Source organism: Vanessa tameamea, chromosome Z (assembly GCF_037043105.1).
Source record: "Vanessa tameamea isolate UH-Manoa-2023 chromosome Z, ilVanTame1 primary haplotype, whole genome shotgun sequence".
In the NCBI taxonomy this organism is placed as follows: Eukaryota; Metazoa; Arthropoda; class Insecta; order Lepidoptera; family Nymphalidae; genus Vanessa; species Vanessa tameamea.
The window spans coordinates 16,663,368-16,685,075 of record NC_087341.1 but is presented as its reverse complement, the minus strand read 5'-3'; the positions used below and the strand labels follow the sequence as shown (position 1 = coordinate 16,685,075).

Below are 21,708 nucleotides of genomic sequence, written 5' to 3'. Positions count from 1 at the left end.
CCAAAGAAAGCTTTTTTTTAAATATTAATATATTTGAAACTATTTATGAGAACCCATATTTTCCTCCGGCGCGTCGTTAGTCGGTGGAATGCTGTACAGCTTCATACACTGTCCGGTTACATTCTGCAAATACAACAAAATATTATCTCGGATTTATTCATATCTAACATAGGTATACGTAAACACGACGCAGACTATTTACTAGTGGGCTTATCCTAACTGAGTATGTTTACGTAATTGATACATTATTATTTACTTCAAGCCGGTGTCGCTATTGCGCCGACTGCGGCGATACAAACTTCGTTGTCGTCTGCCTACTACATTCGTAATCTTGTAACCAATCAAATCAAATCAAATCAAAATACTCCTACTTTATTCAAGTAGGCTTTTACAAGCACTTTTGAATCGTCATTTAACAAACTATATTAAGTGAAGCTACCACAGGTTCGGAATGTAGATTCTACCAAGAAATTCAGTAGTTACTCTTTTTCAACATCTAAAAATACAGTTATAATAAAGTAATAAGAACAAACGTCGCGACAAAACCTTCTGATGTACTCCTCGTAAAGTCTAACCTTATTAGCGATGCTGCCATCACTATTCGACATTAATTAAAGTTCGAAAGAGAAAAAGGAAATATTCTGTGGTGCTTATAGTCATTTCAAGCATTAGAATAGAAAGAGTATGTCGTAACTTGATCATCGAGTGGTGGACGGTAGGTGCGGATGAGCGATGCGTCATCCTCGACCGCGGCGTCGCCTTGCGGACCGGGGTGAGGCGTGCGTGCACTTCTCGCCGCACAGCGCACTTCTCGTAGAGCGTCTAATGCCACGTTAAGTCGCACTCGCTGTAGGAATACGTACAAAGAGTTTTCGTCTTCCAGTTGCTGGAATTATAACAACGAGGAAAGAAAGCTTTATCGATACGTGATTCGTATAAATACACTTTGAATGATGGTCTATAATGATTACTCTTTTGTGCCGGTTTTCTATTACGTCTTGTTGTTGTCGTCTGATGTCCTTTGCCCAGCCACCATTTATCTCTAGAAACTCGTTTAATATCGCTTCGTCTTGCACCAAGAGTCCTGGTCGTTTAACTTTTGTTTCTGACCAAGTCTCGTTGATTTGAACCGTCAAATAGTGTGAGCACAGAACCAGGATTACCTTCAAAACATGTTTTTATAAAATAAACAAAAAGTACTACGAATTATTATTATATGATCACTGAGGAGAGGAAGGGTTGAACGGTAATCACCATTTGTACTTCAAGTTGTTAAGCCATTAAGAGGGTAACGAAACCTGTAGAAATATATACTATATGTATTTATCAGTGACACTAAGAGGTACGGCGAAGGAAAACATTTACGTTCTATTCGCGTAACGAGCCACATGTTATTGGGTCCATTATAATTAGGACATGTATCATACATTAGTATAAACGCACATCTGAAATAAACATCTTTCGGGCATTTATTTGAGCCACAAATCGAATTTTTACAGAATCGGACCACTGACAGAAATCGAAACCTTTGAAACACATTTAAATAATTGGAATTATATTCTAAGTGAATCGGAGCCATAATGTAATTCTCATTTCTCACACACTGAAGCTTAGGGTCAAGTAATACCTAGACCCTTTGTTACACAAACTTCTATGTAATTAAACTGGTTATCTTTGCGTATGTAAACGATAAACTTCTAAATTATATTTATTATAATCGTTTCTTATATTTATTTATTTTTTGCAATTATTATTTATTTATTGTATGTAGAAATGTTTGTATCTTAGTTTTTAAGTCTTTACACCGAAATGGACAGCAATAAATATTGTTAATATGATGATATTATTTTGCTAATTAGTCTTCTGTTACACGAAATGTACAAATTTTCGCATTAATAACTAGAACTCTTACCTCGTCTTCTGCTTCAAGTCGTACGTTTTTATACAAGTTGTAAGCCTCGTCCGCCAGGGCAACTTTGTTCTTTAAATCTTCAGACAATAATTGCAAAAGCGCAAAAACCTAAAATATTCACTTGTGTTACTTAATTTTCCTCGTCACGTTTTTCTCATAATAATACATAATATTTTAAAATGTCTAACGAAAAATCGCTTTTCATACTAAGTACTCGTTTAATAACTTGTCTGGGGCATTGTATAGTTATATATATATATTATATACAAATAAAGAAATTAGAAGGTCAAATCAATTGCAGTACACGAAACAATGGTCAGACTTGATCTTTGTACTGAACAACGTTGGGAGGAAACTTGCCAGCGTCGAATGCAATTCTGTCCAAATGGAATACACAAACGCCTACTACTCGAGACATTTACTGCGGTGCTTCATTTACTCTAACATAATAAGCAGGATTATCACAACGAGAGTGAGTTCTCTTGCATCCGTCCTGATTATATCGTAATTAAACTGTTATTTAAAACCTTAATTTGTATAAAGAAGGGGCGGGTAGCTAGTATAACAATCCACGTCAAACCTTGGACGCCCGCGATCCAGCAGCTATCGCCGCGGGCACGCACTCGGGCCTTCGTCGACTTTTCATTTCAGGGTACTCTTGAGTATGAATTTCTCTTTGTGATTCTGACGACTGAAGAGGACTATCCAAATCTAATAAAATAAACAAGTTTCATCTTCTGATAAACAAAAAGGAATCTATTCAGCAGATTGGGATGGGATGCGGTCCTTCTTTGCATCCTACCCACGGGTGCAGGTTTGTTTCTCGCCGGATGATCCGAGCGTTATTCCTAACTCTGTTGCCGATGTGGTGCTTCAGGGTATGGAACTGTTCATTCCATATTCTGCGGTGCCCATCGGTGGCAAGTCCCACCCCTGGTATGGTCATTTCTGCAAAACGGCCTCACGCAGAAAATGGGAACGTTACCAAGATTGGGCTAACGCATCTGCGTCTAGTGATGTAAAGACCAGCGCATTCAGAAAGGAATATAACTCTGCCTCTAGGTCCTTCAAAAAAACGTGATTGCTAAGGCGAAGACGGAGTACATAGGCAGAATTGGCGAGAGACTGGTGCATCTCCCTTCAGGAACACGTGCGTTCTGATCTCTTGCTAAGGCTGTTTTAGGGAATTTCGGATTTTTTTCGGAATTTCCTTGTGCAGAGATGCCTTCCTTTCTCCATCTCTGCACAAGCTTTTAGCATTGTATAAATCAAACAGATTTTATTCGCAAAATAACAAGAACAGTTGTTTTCTAAGAAGAAGGATTATTTTAAGAATAAAATAAGCTAAAGCGATCAGAGAAAGTTGTACAAATCGGAATTAGGTAACATCTTAAGTCGGCAACATTATCAAAATTCAATTGATGGTTTATTCGTTAAAATGAAGACAGGTCATCTTCGATCGTTTGTCGAATGATATAAAAACGATAATGAATGACACAATTAACATTTGATTTTACAATTTCTATGATGTTCACTCAATATAGTTAATATTATGTCGAAGTTTAGTTTTTTAGATTACTTTGTATGACGCCATTTTCATCAAGTGGTACTCCATTGGACCGGCACTCATCCCTGAAGACGGCCGCCAACAGAGCCGCTATTGAAGATCCTCGCTTCACCATACACGGATACTAAATCAATAAATTAATCATTAATGCAAATGATGCATTATTTTTACATTAAAAGCTCTGTAAGTTAAAATTTGTCAGTCATTTGTCACCAGACTAGGACGCCAGGTCACCAGCTGCGCGACGGCGACTCCGCTGCGTACAACGTCGCACAGTACCGCCAGGGCGAGGCATTGGACGGGAGCTTTGCTAACCTGTATCAGGATTCTTATTTACAAAAATAATAATTAATACGTGGGGGGACTATATACATAACATTATTTATATAGAAATATACTTAAATATACGGATTTTGCATCTTAAAAGCACATTATTGTTTTATTATATTAAAATTAAAAGACGTAATTTTTTACCTGTATGTCACGTGACCTAAAACACGAGCCGCCATGGTGTTACGTATGTAGGCAAAAAATGTCAGTTCAGTGTAAACAGCTATGTACATAATATCTAATAACTTTCGTAGTACCTAATTACATATACAAGAAAAAGTACAAAGTATTATTAGATTTTAATAAGGTGGTTTTACTGAAATGAACCTCACATAAATACAATCGACTTTTAGTTGAGAAGGATCTCGTTTTGCGTGTTCCAACCAAACATTCGTCATTCCTATATCATCTTCATTTTTCTTATTTTCCCAAAAAACACCAAAAATGTATAACTAACTGTTAAGGTTGAATAAGTGACGGCCGTATGACACGACTGTTGTTTGTTGTGTTTAACAATATGATGTCATCAAAAAGACTGAAAGCGATTTTTTGGGGAATAAAATAAAATTCAATTTAAGTTTATGGCAAGAAAGCGTGTTTAGATGTTTTTTATTAGGAAAATCGACATTTTGAAACATCTACATACTATGTTTACCCTATTCCAATTTTTGGAACGTTATCAAATTAATTGTTATAATACACATTACTTATTAGAGTAGGTACACTACAGCGTTACATGTTAGTCGTGTTGAATCAAATACATCAAGAGTCACCAAGTCACTATTACCGGTTGGGAATCATTCGTGTGTGTTGTGTTTTATTCTTCGCTATTGGCTTATTACTGTTAAAGACGACCCTTTAACCCTCGATATAATGTTTGTATTCCGACTGAAGCCTCAGAGCGACAGGAGGTCTACATCTTATGGAGATGTTTACACGAAGGTCCGGTTTCTTTAAGACTTATAATAATGTGATCGAACAGTTACTTACCGTTATGATATCCAGGAGATTATAAACACCGCTATTCACGATGAAACGTTCTCTGTGCTCGTTTTGCCAAACTATTGCCTCCCAGACAAAGTTTAACAAAGATATAAGCCACCTAAACAGATGTATTTAACGAAATTTATAAGTATTCTTCTAGGGTCACCTTAACAATGTATTTGACAGACAATATACACACAGTAAGACACAGTGTAGTGTCGTACGAGCTCGACGACTTAGTGTGTCGAGTCTAAACAAACCTATCGGCAACAATGAGATGCTTGTTGAGCGAGAAAAGAACGACGCTCAGCATCCTGCTGGCGAGCGCACAGACGGAGCCGGGCCAGCTGAGCCGCGGGTACACGCAACAGACGACCCGCGTTTCCGCTTCCAGCGCGCTCGTGAGGACGCGGAGACAGAGAGCGATGATGACTTGGCTCTTTTCCATCGGCGGGCACTTCTGCTTCAGCAGCGTGTAGCAGAGGTCTAGAGTAGATACTTATGCGTTTGTTTTGTTTGTTAGTTATTCTTTGTAGGGGATACAGATAGTATTTGACTTGAATAATAAACTTGGAAATTATATTTATGTACGTTATATATTTTTTCTCGGTGGATAAACAAGTTACGCGTTTCACGTGCTCTCATGAAGTGGACGGGTATGCGGGGCTCGTCGGTTCCCAGGACGCCTAGTGCGCCCTAGTATACTGAAACACGGCGGGCGTCCGGGATCGCTTTCGCATGCTACCGCCACTGTGTACCTTATACTTACATTGTTTATTGTTAATGTATTTTGTGTTTTGAGGTGCTACAGTAATAAAGCGAGTTAATAATGTAGATTCGGTAGTTTAATAAATCGTTCTATATTGGTTAAAAATCATCTTACGCGTCAGTATTATAATTCCGTGAGTGTTAAACAGGTCTTTCAGGGAGTTTTGTCTAGAAGCGATTTGACGATCGTGGGTCGCCACCTGCAGCAGCCGCAGGCTCCAGTATAATGTCGGGAGCTCGTAAGGACACTCCGAATACCATTCTATATACCACAGTATCCTAGAATATCAGAGTATAAAACGACTTTCTAATGGTGTATCATTAGTTTTTTTAACATATAAAAACATTAAGAACAGGACATGTGTAACTAACTGACATGGAATAACTACTTTAATTGTACCTTCTTATTATTGCATACTCTTGTACTAATCTCGGTGGCATGACGGGTAGTGTGCTGACCAAAGCTTGTAACGCCGTCCTTCGGAGATCGGAAAAAAGAGCTGGTGACCAGTGGGCTCTGAGAGGACTTAGACCAGGGTCTAGCAAAAACATCAGACCCAATAGCCAATTCTGAGACTCCACCATCTACAATACCAATGAATTGTAATCTAGCTCTAAATAGGAATGGTCAATAAAGTAAAATGTCGAAAGAAATAAGGACTCACAAAGTTATTAACTGGTATAGTTTTAAGGAATGCCACAGATAAGTAAATCAAAACTTTTTTGAAAAGTAGGTCTGCTTGGGCTCTGTTGAAGTTGACGGTCCGAGTCCAATCATGTCTGCGAGGAACCTCAGTGAGCACAGACAAAGTCATTATATCTAAAAATATTCATTATTAAATTCAGATTTAAGCATAAATGCCTTATTTATATGATAGCATGCTATTGCGTAGGTATAGTAACGTTTTGTATTGCGGTATTGACCGGTGATCTCAACAACACTCTTACACAACTTTATCGTCACAACTAAGTTTCGAATAATTACTTAAAGAGTTAGCAAAACTTTTATAAAATTTGTAAAAAAGATTGTGGGGGAATAACATAAAATGCTCTTAGAAAGACGTCTCTGTGCGCTGTGTCCTATTAATGTAACATTTTTTTTATTATCAATAGTACCATAACAGCAATAATAGTATGACACAAACAAAATGTTCACGGTCACCGGGCATCAATAGAGAAGAGAAGGCCATCAGGCGTTCACCAAAGCAGTGCACGAGCGCATGTGTGATCACCGTTAGCGTGCTCCTCTCGTGGTGATGTTCGCGAGCGCGACATTCATAACGATACGCCCAAATAAAGCACCTGTTACAAACATCAGAAAAGTTTAATCCATATTATAGACTATAATGGAACGAAATTGCCACGTGTAGTTAATAGTTACCGTTGAGAGTAGTAATCCGGACACGGAAATAGAGAACGAGAGGTAGCGTTGGCAACTAAATAGTTCTTTAGAGCCTGTACAAGTACGAGGAGCAAAGTCAGCGTCGTCGACATGTTGATGCTACTGTCTCCTGTTAAAAGCGTATTTGAATTTATAAAAGTTATCTTTTAATGTTTAAAAAAATAATTTAATGAAAACAACTAAAATGTTTCGTTATCTTTACTAGAGAGTCCTCCGGCATAGACCCTACTCATACGTAGCCTTTAGCGTTCTGTCAAATATTGTAGATTATAACTAATCAGACTGTGATTTAGACAGGCAATTTAATTTGTTAACTATATAACAAATTCCACATAAAAATACCTACTTGAGTTGTAATTAAAAACTACCTTACTACGGGTCTCATTGTCAGTACCTAGTTTGACGGCGTGGTCCTGAGGGTCGACGGGGTTGTTTTCATACGCAGGCAACTTGTCACCGGGGAAGTAAGGATTAAACCGGTAAAATATATTCTCAATTACGTTTTCTTCGAGCATTTCAATACCTATAAGTATTATAACTATAATTCCATTTCACAAATATAAATGATACAAATCAAAATATAAATTACTTTTTAAATTAATTACGATAACCGGTAATCCGAAACAGTACAGAGTATTTTCCAGCCAAGTATTGTAAGTGTAGTTGTTGTAGTAGTTATTTATTGCGAATTATATTGATTCTTTGCCTATTTCATTGATTTAGTTACTTTTAAACGTACAAGAAGTTCGATATATTTACAGTATTCAGCAGAGTCGCAGGCCATTAATAAAGCAATTTCCAGGAAGGCGGGGAATCGATGGGACGAAGACAGCGCCAGCATGTGCACCACGGTGTGCAGCGCCGGGCCCGCGGCGCGGAGCATCACGTGAAGCGGCGCCGCGCCCGTGTCGCGGTCCGCGTCTCCGGCTGACAGTTGCCATATCAAACCGCGCGCTACGTAGTCAAACAGCTGGTCTTCCTCCAATCGTATGAGAAGGTAACCTTGGGATGTTTTACGATAAATTCTCATTTGTAAAAATACAAAAATACATCGGTAAAGAAGGCATATTATTCGATACAAGATTATATTGAATATTGATGATAAAAAAGCGTGGAGTTAATGCTTGTTCACTTCCAGGCAGAATATATTTCTTACATATATAATTGTATTTAACTGACATGACTGTATTTTTAGATTTTGAAAAAGAGTAACTACTGAGTTTCATGCCGGTTCTTCTCGGTGGAATCTACATTCCGAACTGGCGCGGCGGTAGCTTCACTTAATATAGTTTAATAAATAACGATTCAAAAGTGCTTGTAAAAGCCTACTTGAATAAATTATATTTTGATTTTGATAAGCCAGTAGCCATAAGTAGCGTCCTCTGGCCAAACTTCCAAAACAAATATAACAGATTTATTTGAACAACTTCGTATTTATGGCTTGCACCATACAACCTTGGGTTTGTACGAGCAACAGATATAACGGAGTTTTAAGAGCACAAAAAGGCTAGGGATAGGCTGTGCAGCATTGTCATAATATCACATCAGGTCGAATAGGTTGAATAATTCAAGCAATACGTGATGGTCTATGTATCGTGTATCTGTAAAGCTGCTGATAACCTAAAACAGAACTGTGCATGCGTGCAGCGCGACGGCCGCAAAGGGTCGGGTTTGCCTCGATACGCACGCTGAAGTGTGTATAAATGGTAGGCAGCCATAAACAATTAACACTAAACATTCATTATTATATATTTCCCCTAAATTATGATGTGTTTCTTATCATCTATCTTTTAAAATAAATTTTAATTTATCGATGCATAATAAAAGTTTTTGATACTAATATTAGAATAAAAACATTTACAAATCCCCGTTGTTGTTATTTATCTTGTTAGCGCATTTTATTAGCGTCCGCCTGAATAACGCCCGAATGACCTATTAAATGTAACCATTCTAAATAATTATAAAATGTGTACTACCGATTACTATAAAAGTATTAATGTCAAATGGAACCTACTCAGAAATCCGACATATCTTGTAAGTTCGTCGAATTGTGAGACAATGTTAGATGCAGCTGTTAACAAAATTGGTTTATCCAAATTCTTCAATAGAAGGACAGTTCCCTCTCGTAAATTAGGCTTATTGCCTAAATTCTCCACGAGGTATTCCAAGACAACACACAAACTTTTTAGAACTTCTATTTTCTGACACATTTATAGGGTTTTACGATTTCGATATATTAGTCACGAACGGCAAACATGCCGTTCAAATCAGCCACCATGTTATATATTCCGAGGAGCACTCAACACAAACATAGGCTCACTCACGCTTTCAGCCAGAATACATCAATATAAAATATTAATGTATTCGCTGCTCTTTGGTTGTACGAAATGAAATAAAAACTAATTATGACAATGGACAAGCGCCCTCATTCGCTTCTCGTCGACGTTGCATGAATTGTTAATCGTAATTAAAGGATACATATCCGTGACGAGATGTTTTGGAAAAATCGCGGAGGTAGGCTTCTATTCTATCCGTTTGCTGAGCCATTGGTTCGGTAGTCAGGAACTCCAGGGTCGCCGCCACCTGCCATCCACTGGTGGGCCGACATTTTTCACTCCATTTGCTAGCTGAAACCATTAAAGCAATTTATGTTTATGTATCATAACTCCGTGTATATTCCACAATTACGGAGGTTTTTTGGATGATTCCGAGTGAAGAATTACCAAATAGTAAACTATGTCTGCCGATGAACTTCTCGTGTGGCTGCAGTGAAGTCAGAATAAAATGTGAACAGGGGTTTTTAGTTAATTATATATAGGAGTATGAGGCAAATAGGTAATAAATATAGTACATAGAAGTTTAAAAATCTCGAACATATAAAACTTGTAAAAACCGGTGTCGTCGTGGGACTCCGGGCACAACTTCGAATATGAGAACCACTGAAACAGTTTATAATTAAAGACAATCAAACCGGTCAATATCTTACTCCGCAACTGAACGTCATCTTCGACCACTGTTTCTATCTACCTGGAGTACTCTAAGCCCAACTGAGTCAAAGGTTTTTTGTCATCAACAGCATAGATTTGATCGACTAAGTATTGATGGCATCGACACCTAGTAGAGGTACCGTTATAGTCTGTGTCATTTAATATTTTCCTTATTAGTTGCAGTTCTATGTATTATATTTTAGCGATTGTCGAGCCAACTATACAGGAAAGTCATTAAAATATCCAGGTTTATTTTCCATCTCGCCATTCAATATCTGTTCTCGGCTGGAATCCAAGTTCCCGTATCTTATTATTGATCAAATCTTCTTTACTGTGCTCCATGTTACCCTTGGTACCTACATTTAAATGAATCTTCTGGTTACTGTTAGTTGAACAATTTCCAATAATTTTAAAAAGTGTTAATGTGAATATGATAACTACGAGATCCAATGAGTGACTGTAAATACTTAATGACTTATTGATAGATATTACTGAATTTAATTTTAGCTTGGTAGTTGTATTGTTTTCATTTTATTTATTTTCTTCGTTAAGTAATTTAAATTGATGAATGGATTATCTGTTTTATAGTGTTTTAAATATTCAATGATATTTAGATAATTGAATTATAAATTATTATTGTGACATGATTTTAATTAATTAATTTAATTACTGTAATTTATAAATTTTTGATTATTGTATATATAATACCTAAGTACCTATATTAATATTATTTTTATCAGCAAGCCGTGTACACACGCTAAGGAATGTAATCTAGGCCGCAATCGTGTAAGTCCGTAATTTTGATGTGTGTTCTGATTGGATTCTGTTTGTGCGCCTTGGAATAAATTAATAGATAGATAGCACAGTATATCTGCACATGAAACAGACCCAATCGTGTTTAGGTGTATTTTTATATCTATAATATATAATTATTAATTATGAAATGATGTGATGTGATAAAAAAGACTAACTATTGAGTTTCTCACCGGTTTTTCTACGTTAGTTCCGTGCCAGTCGCAGTTTAATAATTAACATTTAATATTATAAAAAATAATTTGACAGAGCTAAGCTTACTTGATAAAAAGTATATTTTATATCATTAATTTGTTGTATTACTTATTATATACAAAATAAAAGTATTAATAAAACTCAACGCAATATATTTTTATATTTAGAATTCGTGTTGGCGAATTAAATAGCATATTACAGGTAACAGTAAAGCTTCAAAGGTTTCAAAGACTTTTTTTAGTTTGTATCAAACCCACTTTGGAACAGAAAATTAAGTTGGTACTTAAGTGTTTTCACGGGCGTCAGTTGACGATTGTAGCGAACACATCTAACAATAGAAAGGTTTGCGGGTCAAGATAGTAGCACGCGAGAAATCTAATAAAAATATGGCACTCAGACTATGGCAATGTAGGTTAAGAAAGCGTATTTTCCATTCCAATAAAAGGATCCAATGATTTGCTTTTAAGTATTGCACGTGTACCACGCGGCACACATACTCTATCCTTGCTCACGACTACTTTCGTGTCTCTGAAGAAGCTATAGACGGTAGCAGAAAGTTAATATTGTACTATATAAAATACTAAAATAATGTCTTACGAAACATTTTAATTTTTGATAGCCGCGTCCAAGAGCACCTTCGTGTTATGACAGACTAGCTATACATTGTAGATATTTAACGATAGCATTACATAGTATGTATAAAACAAAGTCGCTTACCGCTGCCTGTCCCTGTTTATGCTTTGATCTTTAAAGTTACACAACGGATTTTGATGCGGTTTTTTTAAATAGACAGATTGATTCAAGATGAAGGTTTATATATATAATACATGCACAATATAGTAGAGAAACACTGATTATTTTAGAGGTTTCTAAAGTCGTAAATAAACACATTTTATTTGCGCTTAAATTGCAAACGCTGGCTGAACCCTACGAGATAAATCAAAATCCGCGATGGTATATATTTATCTCTTAAGGATAACCCACAATAACAATTTTTTATTCTTTACTTTTTATAATAAATAATGGCTTATTTTGGAAGCGATTTTAGGCCATACAGTATTAATCCTTATCTTATTAACATCCTACAATACTTTGTCCATTTAATATAGATCTATATTGTCTAATGACAAAAAAGCAAGACATTCTGTAGTATATTTAGTACCAGTATTGCACCCGTGCGAGGCCGGGCCGGGTCGCTAGTCTTTCTATAAACTTGAACGATTTTAATGAAATAAAGCCTAAGCAGTTTTAAGGAAATTATAACAAACCGATTAATTAAATTTTTACCCGTTTTTTAATATCCCAGACGAACACACATAAACAAAACTAATAGTTACATTGGTAACTTGCAAATAATATTCAAATTCAATTTATAAAAATCTAACTCATGCAGTTAATGGAATAGAGTAATTTTAACAACTTTACGACTCACGAATTTGAATAGGATCCAATTCCTTTATCAAGTTTCGTTTAAGACGACCCTCCTTCGTGTAAAGCTTCCCCTGCGATCCGTGAAAGCAGTGAAATGTATCAGATGATCCCGAAACTGATTCTGATTTACCGAAGTACTCATCACGGGTAATTTGTTTGTATCCAATTTTATATTTGTCTCGTTTGAAAATATGAGGCCGCGATGAGCCGATGGAATCATCATCGTATCCTTTGGCAGTTGCCAAAGGTTCCTTTGTTGCAGGGTTTTCTCCTGGAAGCTTTCCTCTAGAAGATGTATGTATTGATATTTTTTTATCCATTAACAAATATTTTGCTTATTTTGTTTATTTTAAGCGCACTTGGATTTCTTATTCGATTAATCAAGATTTGAGTCTCAGGTTTGACAGTTTATAAAAGTGTAGACACTAGTGTTCTTTTTATGTCCGTTGACTTCGAAATTTTTGTCATGGGTTACACAAAGTACTTATATTTATTTAAAATCAAACATCGACAAAACATATGGTTTTGTCAAATATCATATACACGATTTAATAACGAGTTTCAAATGTCAGACGTCAAGTTTGTCGATGAAGTGTTTCTTTTAAATTTGTATCAGCAACATTAACATTTATTTGTGCCAATTATTTATAATAAAAACTAAAATAACGATATTTCATAATTTTATGCAGGTTAATATTGTGATGTAAGTATATTGTTTTAATGAGAAACCGAGGAGAATCGGTCAGACCCCTGCGCTAGCGCAGTTCGCTGCTAAACTGTCCGGTAATGAGGGACCAACGCGGAGACGCTCACTCGCCGCAGTCAGTCGCACCTCGGCCCCGTTCTGTACTAGACGCATGTTGCAGTGATAAGCATTGAATTGACTATTACGTCTCGCAGTTAAATTCATTAGTTTTCCTTCTGAGAAAACCAAGTGATAATAACCCCGCCTCGAGGCTTGTGAGTGGATTTGTCATATGTGCTAATACTCGTATCGGAGCATTGCTATACCACGAAAGTTTTCGGTAAGTGAAGCTATTTTACTTATTTATAAAGTCAACAGCTTGCCAGTTAACAGTTTGTTAATATTACACTAGTAGGTTGACATAGTTAGCTGATTCAAGTCAATAGTATTAAAACAATATAAGGCCATTATATTGACATTAGCTCTACGTAAACTATGAAAAGTATTTTATGAGATAGATATAGTGTTATTTATTTTTTATAGTCGACGAATGAATTAGGAAAAAAATAAAAAAGGACTGAAACATTATAAATATATGGAGACACTCGTCGACAGATGTTTGGTTCTCATATGAGCGACTGAGCTCGGAGCTGACACTGTCTAGTTTAAGTACTAATTCACTCTCTTTTTAATAAACGAGTAACCTAGTATGATGTACGCTTTTATTGCCATCGCGTCTTGATGTTGTAGTATGCGAGTCTACGCTAGTCTTATGTTATTTAAATAGGTAATCGATTTCGAAGCTAAAATGAGTTGATTTTAATGCCTAAAGACCTACTAGAAGGTGCGACTGCGACGCACATATGTTTGTAAATAAGCAGGGACAGCTCTTCCCGTAGCCGTGACGGCGCGCAAACGTCAGCCGACTCGTTGCCAATAATAATTGCTAAAAAAGGGTAGCTATATGTTCATACCAAGACTCCGGCGAATACTTCCAGCGTAGTATTCTTCTTTATTTTACTATTGCCTATATTTTGAATAGCTGTTATTTACATGACTCCGGTTGTGACCTGACGTGAGCGTATTCCGCGTTTACATAACATTATCACGTTATATTATCACGAAAGGCATTTTCTTAAAGATTTTAAAACAAAGGATCTTAAAGAAATAATCGTGTAAAAAATGTTAAATGCTTATTAACAATTTTAATGGACACTATAAGTAATTACACCTGTTGTGGTCACCTATTGGTCAATTTTCGAACGTAATTCATTGCTAATAAAATATTAGATGCGTTAATTCGAAAGATACGTAGGAAAATTGAGACTTAAATGGACGTTACCTTGTGACTACTGCAATAAAAACAAAACCTAAAAGAAATGTCATTGATTTTCATCTCGGACATGACACGCGTTGTCATTGGCAGTACATACGTACACTACGAATGTTTCATATAAAATACGATGTAGATAAACGTGTTGTGTTATACGTATCGTAGTGTGTATGTATCGTCTTTTTGGTAAAAAGTAAAAAGAGGTACAAAGTTATTGTTTTAGTTCGATTCCGTTTCTGTCGATAATACCTACATTTGTTGTTAAATGACCTTGTCGTCGAGGTAGTTACATTTAAACAGAATTAATTTTACCTTTAATAAGAAGGCTGACTGATAAATAAGTCACCTACTGCATCGTGGTCACTAAAGCTCATATACGAGTATATCGGCAACATGAGAATTCCTTGCAGTATCCACCGGTCACCAGCGTAACCACCTCGCTCACCCTCGGACCGCGACACAGCGTGCTTAGGACATATACTAATTCGCTCGTGTAATACGAGTCTTCTTTATTAGTCTCTTTGTTAAAATATAATAGTGGTCGTTATACTAATACAATTGCTGCACACTTACATCGGAAGGAGTTTCCAGTCCTGGAATAATAAATAATTATACTTCAAAGCCTCTAATTATTACTCTTCATAAAAAATTAAATAAATTATGTAAGTATAAAGTTCTCTAATTCAATAGAAAGTCACACTAAGCCTTACATAAGCTAACAATTAATTTTAAATATTTAGTTAATTAAATTATAAGATTCATTTACAAAGTAAAGCTTTTTTTACCATCCCCGTGCTTCTCTTGGGCTTGGAGGTGGTGGTCACGTTAAATTATTGTTGTTGCGTAAAACCAGATAACAGCGACAGATTAGGTAACTGCCATCTGCAATGTACACCGGTCGCAGCTCACTCCGCCTCGCACCGCCTCGCACCACCTCGAACTGGGTCTCTCTAGAACCTTAAGTGCCCTAGACACATAATTATAAGAATATAACATTAGAAAGACAATATAGCGTAAGAATAATAAGCGACTAAAGTTGCCTAATCATTTTTATTTTATTTTAGTTTATACGTCAAATGTATGTCTAAAGTATCATTTGAAGGATGAATTAAATAAAACAGTATCATTCTACACTAGCGTAGAGAGCTGTACTTTAGTATTATCAAAAAATGTTTTTAACGAATTGCCAAAAATTAACGCAGTGATGTAATTAATGGTTCGCTCCTCCCACAAGTCCACGTGATGCTGCAATGAGAATTGTTATCGGCGGTATCTCCTCGTCTGCATGATTGACGCGGTGTCCTCAGGCGGCCGATAAGAGATATACCTCGATCTGTCACTGATAAACACACGAGATAATTCAAGAGCTCAGATCGCTTAGTTTAGAACAATATGTGTGCAAATGTGGAGTTTAAGTGTCAACAGTTCTAAGTTAATATGGCGAATATATTAAAAAGGTAGTTATATTTTATAATTTATTATATTAACTGTTTTAGTGTAATGTTAAAAAATCTATTTTTAAATTTGCTATTTGAATTCCGTAGTTGTTCGCTCCGGTTGAAATAGAAAGTGAAATTACTTCGCCTCATACTAAAACTTTGTTTTGCGAGTTGAATGAAATTACATATGAACGAGCGTCGTGGTTATTGTCCCGTTTGCTCACCGTAAGAATACTTTAGTATTTAGTCGTACTTTGAGTTATTTTTGCTCCAAAACACTCTCCCAAGCCAAACCTCGCGTTGGCAAAATGATTACTTTTGGATGGTTGTATCGATAAACGAATGAAAACGAGGCATGTGCAGTACCAAGAGAACCAAGAGCATAATAGTATCATTCAGTTTTACTAAAGCTTTAAAAACGAGCACCACTGATAGTTTCACAGTTAATATTTTTTTAAAAGCTAAATATGTGAAATCTCATGGGCGCTTAATATCGTACAATATGCGCACTGCATTACATGATGTATTTATAATATATATAATGTTTTGTGGCAATAAATGTAAATTACATTATTTTTATATGGCTTTAATGACGTCACGAAATATTCGAGAGTCGAAATTAGAGTAGGTATTTATCAGAAAGAAACACTTCTACCGCGCGCCGTGCACTTCAACATTGAAATCAGAATGAAGTCGACACAGGCGAACTGAAGTGAACACTGTCCTGGTTATATTATAAAGTTTCAGCAAATTGTGGCGCAGCGGCGGCGTGTAATTAGAACATATAGGTCGAAAACAACATATTTTTTCTGACGTCCGTTCTATATTTTGGCCGCAAATGAGTTTACGATAACCCTGAAACTCATTTGTAGCTTCTACCAACATTGTAGGCCGTCAAGGCAGTTGAGTGATATTACGAAGGAATTACTTAAAGGCTAGCGTACTCCCTTGTGCATTTATAAATATTTGGCGATAACTTTTTTCCTCCCAATGTCAGCGGGACGACGAGGCCGTCGCAGGTCTTAAACGAGTTAAGCTAACATTGTTGATAATTAAAGACAATTGTACTGTAACATAGGACTCTGAATTATTTTCCAAACGACAGGTATAATCATCAACAGTTTGAACAGAAATATAACTCAGTAGAATTTAATAGCTCAATATTTATTAGTAAGCCTTCCGAGATGATAAGAAATCATTTAGACGCGGTCATGTTATTTTCCTTCGCTTTATTTGTTGTGTAGTAGGGCATAGTGCAAGCTCGTCTGTGCTGGTACAACAAACAAAGAGCAACAGATTTTTGTGATTGATTAGTAATCTATATAATACATAGTTCCAACACGGACAAGCCCTATATGAAGTGCTATGTTTCTACTTAACATATCTTTAGTATGTTGTCTACTATGCCAATGTTGTCGAACGATAACCCGTCGGTCTGCCAGATTGCCAAAATGCGACGACGCTTGCGCCGTCATTTGGCGTTCAGAACCAAAAGGCAGTCATATTTCCAATACATTGTATGTATACTATTAATTTATTGGGAAAAAGCTCCTTTAATTTTTTCTACTCTTTCTTATCTATGTTAAAAAAAATCCACAGAGTATAGGAGGCGAGGAGGTTTCTCGATTCACTCGCCATGACACTGATGTAGTATACATTCACTTTTGTCTGATTATTTAAAATAAATATGATGAAAACGGAATCGTAATGTAGTGTCAACCGCGCTTAACCCGTCGGGGCCGGTACAGGGACGATTATGAATTGGTCTCAGGAGACGGTTTGTGTTTCTGAGCAGTTTCGTTTCCATCGGTGTGAAGTGTATCGACGTGCGCCACACTACCATTACTTGCCAGTGAGACATCAAATAGCTTACTTGTAAACGGCTTTAGATTGTCGGTGTTTTCCTTCACTTTCTATTTAATTACTGTACCGGCTGTTGCGCGAAAGTATCTAAAATACTTAAATGCTTAATATTATTACAATACCGTACTAATAATACGCCTGTATCTCTGCGGGCAGCCGGATGGAAATTCTTCTGCGATTAGTATCAGGTGTTCGTTTGCAACGGCGAAATAGATAAATAAAATATTCGTCCACACCTTCTAGGTGCTTATATTACAATATATTACATCAGGTAACTATACATAACATATAGGTATCAAATATAGTTTCAATTCGCGCCATCAATTTACAATAATTATCCAAATCTTTAAATTATACATAACAGTTTTATTTATGGAAATTATAGTATTCAATGGACGAATTTTATTTATTGAGGAAGAGGAGTAGGTAGGAGTAGCAAGGCATTCATGGCCGGGTATACAATAACAATGGCGATGCTATGACGACCAGCGGCGAGGTTGGACCGGCGCAGGCGCATCTGATAGACACGACCACCGCCCGCGCCACCCGCACCACCCGCACCGCCCGCGCCGCCCGCGCCGCCCGCGCCGCCCGCACCGCCCGCGCTCTTTCCGTGCTGCGCGCCATTGTCTAGCACTCGCGTTATTGTTGCCGCTCCGGGTAGCCAGGAAGCGGCTGTCGCTTGGATTAGCAGGTTTCACGCTCTTATGCGCCTCTCAGTTATACCACACTGACTCCTATCGCAGCCGATATTAAAATTTGTAGAAATGTCTCAAGTGATTGTCATGTATATGATAACATAGCGTATATGCTACTACGTTATGGCATTCGCTGCAGTACACTGCATACTGCAGCTGTGTAAACTAACATGTGGTCGCTTGCGTAAAGCGAGTGCTCTTTCTTAAGATTTGTCTCAAACTTTATCTAATATGAAGTTTGTTTAAACAGCTTTCTACTGCCTGTATTCGATCTTATTAATCTTCGTTGTAGATTTTAAAATGTTACATTTATTAGTTGAATTTCAAGTAGGTACGTACATGTCTCGTCAGTGAGTTCGCAGTAATGGTCGCAGGTTCCGCTGACCTCCTTCAGAGCATTAGGGCTCTGCGACCGTCGGTCCGCTGGCTGGTACAGTTATATCGTGACCGCTCATGGATCTGAAACAAGAGTACCTACGAAGATATGATACCTTTGCGCTGATTTCCACGACGATCACTCACTAAAGTGACGGAGATATTGAAAGCGCCATGTTAGTCAGTATCCATTTCTTTTGGATTCATTCATTGGTTCGAAGACTTCGATAATTTGAACGAAAACGGTTGGTAAACTAGAATATTAACGTTTAGATCCAGGTTATTAATGTTTAAACCAAAGCTCGTTATTAAATCTTCATTGAGAATATTAATCGTATCAGATTGTTTTTTTTTTTTTTGATTAAACTGCAACCTCCATTTCACTCCTTATTTTTTTAAGTATCTTACAACGAATCGATAATCGTACCGCCCACCCAATTCCCAAGCCTTTTTGGCATTCAATTATTTTTAATTCATATAATAAAACTAAATAGGTATTTAAAAAAAAAGTAATAAATACAAAATAATCGTTAAATAGTTTTAGTAGGTATTCATTGTTAAAAATGAACCCAATAAATTAAAAATTCGTTTATGATAGTTGACTAGTGACCGCACTATTTAGTCTCCATAGCATCAGGCGCAGGTGTATCTGCTCGTATAAAGCACAGCTGCTCGTGCCTCGCTCGTCAAGTCACAGTGCTTCACATTAGAGCGGAGACGTTAATTTAATTATAGCGACCTTTCCATTGAAGTCAATTGTCGGTCAGGCTATGGACTTCGGTGCGGGCAGATCCTTTCCCACTTAATGTGTCATTGTGAAATCGCGTCACGTCTATGAAAACAAATCAAATTAAAACTTTTTCGAAGTACTTTTGCAAATTTTGGATCGCCAATTGTTCTATGAGTAGTATTGAAATAAATAATTATGCTTTCGCAAAGAATTTAAGTGCGTTGCTGCATTCCGGCTTAAAGGGTGAGCGAGCCAGAGTCATGCAAGACACAAGGGAATATAACATCTGAAGTCGCATGATTGACTGCGGGCGTCCAATGGCGACTTTCTATCGGTTCTCGTCTTTAGAAGTATTATAGTATAGACCTTTCTATCGGTCGCGATTAACCGACTGATGTCGACCAGCGTCGAGGGATCTGCTCGAAACAATGGCCGCCACGTGTCGAATGTTGGGCGGAATGTGTTTGGCCCTGTGTAAATAATACTACTTACATTTTTCTCATACTTTTATTCTTCTTTTGTCGCGACATAATGACTCTACAACCGCGTTGTAGTGAAAGTTCAGATGTTTTTTATCTGTTTTAAAGTGAAGCTGTTTTCTTATCGGTCTTAGGTATATTATAACAACGTGGTTGTCGGTTTCATTATATTAATATTGAGCAGGGATGAGGCGTTTGTTTGTTTCTTCTGGATTCATAGAAAATCTTCTACAGAAATACTAGAAACGTTTATAGTAACGTATCTAATAGTAATACCTACGCCAATACAGAACGGTACGGTTAGTACGTTTCTCCTTTGTTACTCAGCCGATCAACCGATTTACTGTTAGCTAATAAATATGCAAATCAGAGTGAAGGAAACAATGAAAGAAGATTATTCATAAAATTTTCAATAAGTAATGATGGTCAAATTTCAACCACTGAGCAAAAACTAAATAACTTTAATGTGTATTTCCGCACTTATTATTCAATAACGCACGTTCAGCATTAATTAAATGCGATAGACACGTAAACAGTAATGTAAATAATTATTTATATTACTGTTTACGTGTCTATCGGTGGGGCTCCGGTGCGGCTCCGGTGCGGCGCGGGGTGCAGCTCTGCCGACTGCGGACTACGGACACGGTAATTAAACCGAAAGGAAAAACCATCTGATATCAAAATACAAATATTCATTAGTATCATTTTATTCAGGGTCTTTTAACACTAAATATTAATGGAATCCGAAGTGACTCAAGGCTCGTATACTAACTGCAGCCACTGAACTCAATAGCTACGTAGTTGGAACTAGCGCACAACATGTTGATACAGAATATATTGTCCCTATAAATAAAAACACGGGCCACAATACATGTTTGTCATTTACACTAAACCGGTCGACTGGCTGTTGGAAACATTTACTAAGGTTTTATTCTGTTGCTTAACGCGATCTGCGGCGGTTCGTCGGCTATTTAGGATATCTGTCCAGTTATTTGCTTTGTCAATGAAAAACTTCAAATAATAACTTACGAATAAAATAAGTAAACACAAGAATTCTTTGAATACGACTCCTGACTAGGGTTTGGACTTTTCGTAATGTTAGTTGTCTCGATTCTCGGGACTTTCGGGTCGAAACTCGAGACGAGACAAGATTATCAAAATTGTAGTCAAAAGCGACACTGTTTTCAACGAGAGTGTTTCCTTGGCCGGTGGCATTTTAATAAAAATCAAAAGCAGACAGTAAAGCTGCAGACGCTCTAATTTTTATTGAAAGTTTATTTTATTAAATCATCAAAGAAGTCTATTTAACGTGTTGTGATTATGATTAGATGCTAGAATTACTAGATAGAAGAACAGTAAAGTTATTAAGAATTAGTATGATTTTAAATTAAGTCCGTCTTACCGTTAGTAGCTTAAATTTAATTCAACGCTGTAACACGACGATTCAAGAGTGCTTTTATGTACTACTCGAATAAAGAATATTTTGATTTATTGAAATAACTATAAGATTGAACTTTTTAAAAGTAATTAAAAGAAATGAACGAGTCATCAAAGGTTGACAATGAATCGTTTCATTATCATGGACAGTCGTCGCGGGACGTCTCATGAAATCCACATTTGATCAAGAAGTGATCAATTCTAAGATGTGGCCACGATGTACATTCAGATATTTATCGGTGAGTTCTACTGTAGTTTGTTATATATACCAATAAAATAT

At 36.8% G+C, this 21,708-nt stretch overlaps 2 protein-coding genes across 5 annotated transcripts in view; one reads left to right on the top strand and one right to left on the bottom strand.

Annotated features, from left to right (window-relative positions):
- Positions 1 to 39: 39 nt before the first annotated feature.
- On the bottom strand, positions 40 to 12,709 carry LOC113404100 (uncharacterized). The gene is made up of 19 exons (XM_026644860.2): positions 12,391 to 12,709; positions 9,442 to 9,590; positions 8,978 to 9,164; positions 7,723 to 7,965; positions 7,358 to 7,486; positions 6,943 to 7,072; positions 6,724 to 6,863; positions 6,227 to 6,381; positions 5,962 to 6,146; positions 5,677 to 5,840; positions 5,054 to 5,279; positions 4,800 to 4,911; positions 3,693 to 3,794; positions 3,492 to 3,603; positions 2,493 to 2,623; positions 1,913 to 2,020; positions 972 to 1,163; positions 695 to 886; positions 40 to 123 (listed from the first exon to the last, which is right to left on the bottom strand). Exons 1-19 carry the CDS (start codon positions 12,707 to 12,709, stop codon positions 40 to 42), a joined length of 3,060 nt encoding a protein of 1,019 aa, XP_026500645.2.
- Positions 12,710 to 13,194: 485 nt separating this feature from the next.
- Positions 13,195 to 21,708, top strand: part of Nost (Nostrin) — a 29,996-nt gene continuing 21,482 nt past the window's right edge. For 3 of the 4 annotated variants that reach the window (XR_010309865.1, XM_064220245.1, XM_064220246.1), the window contains exon 1: positions 15,773 to 15,864. Coding sequence is in view for 2 of the 4 variants with exons in the window: in XM_064220245.1 (XP_064076315.1) it covers positions 15,845 to 15,864 (20 nt within the window). In the remaining 2 variants the exon portion in view is untranslated. Of the gene's footprint in view, positions 13,415 to 15,772; positions 15,865 to 21,708 lie in introns of those variants that run through there. The other variant, XM_064220247.1, reaches the window with a different exon arrangement.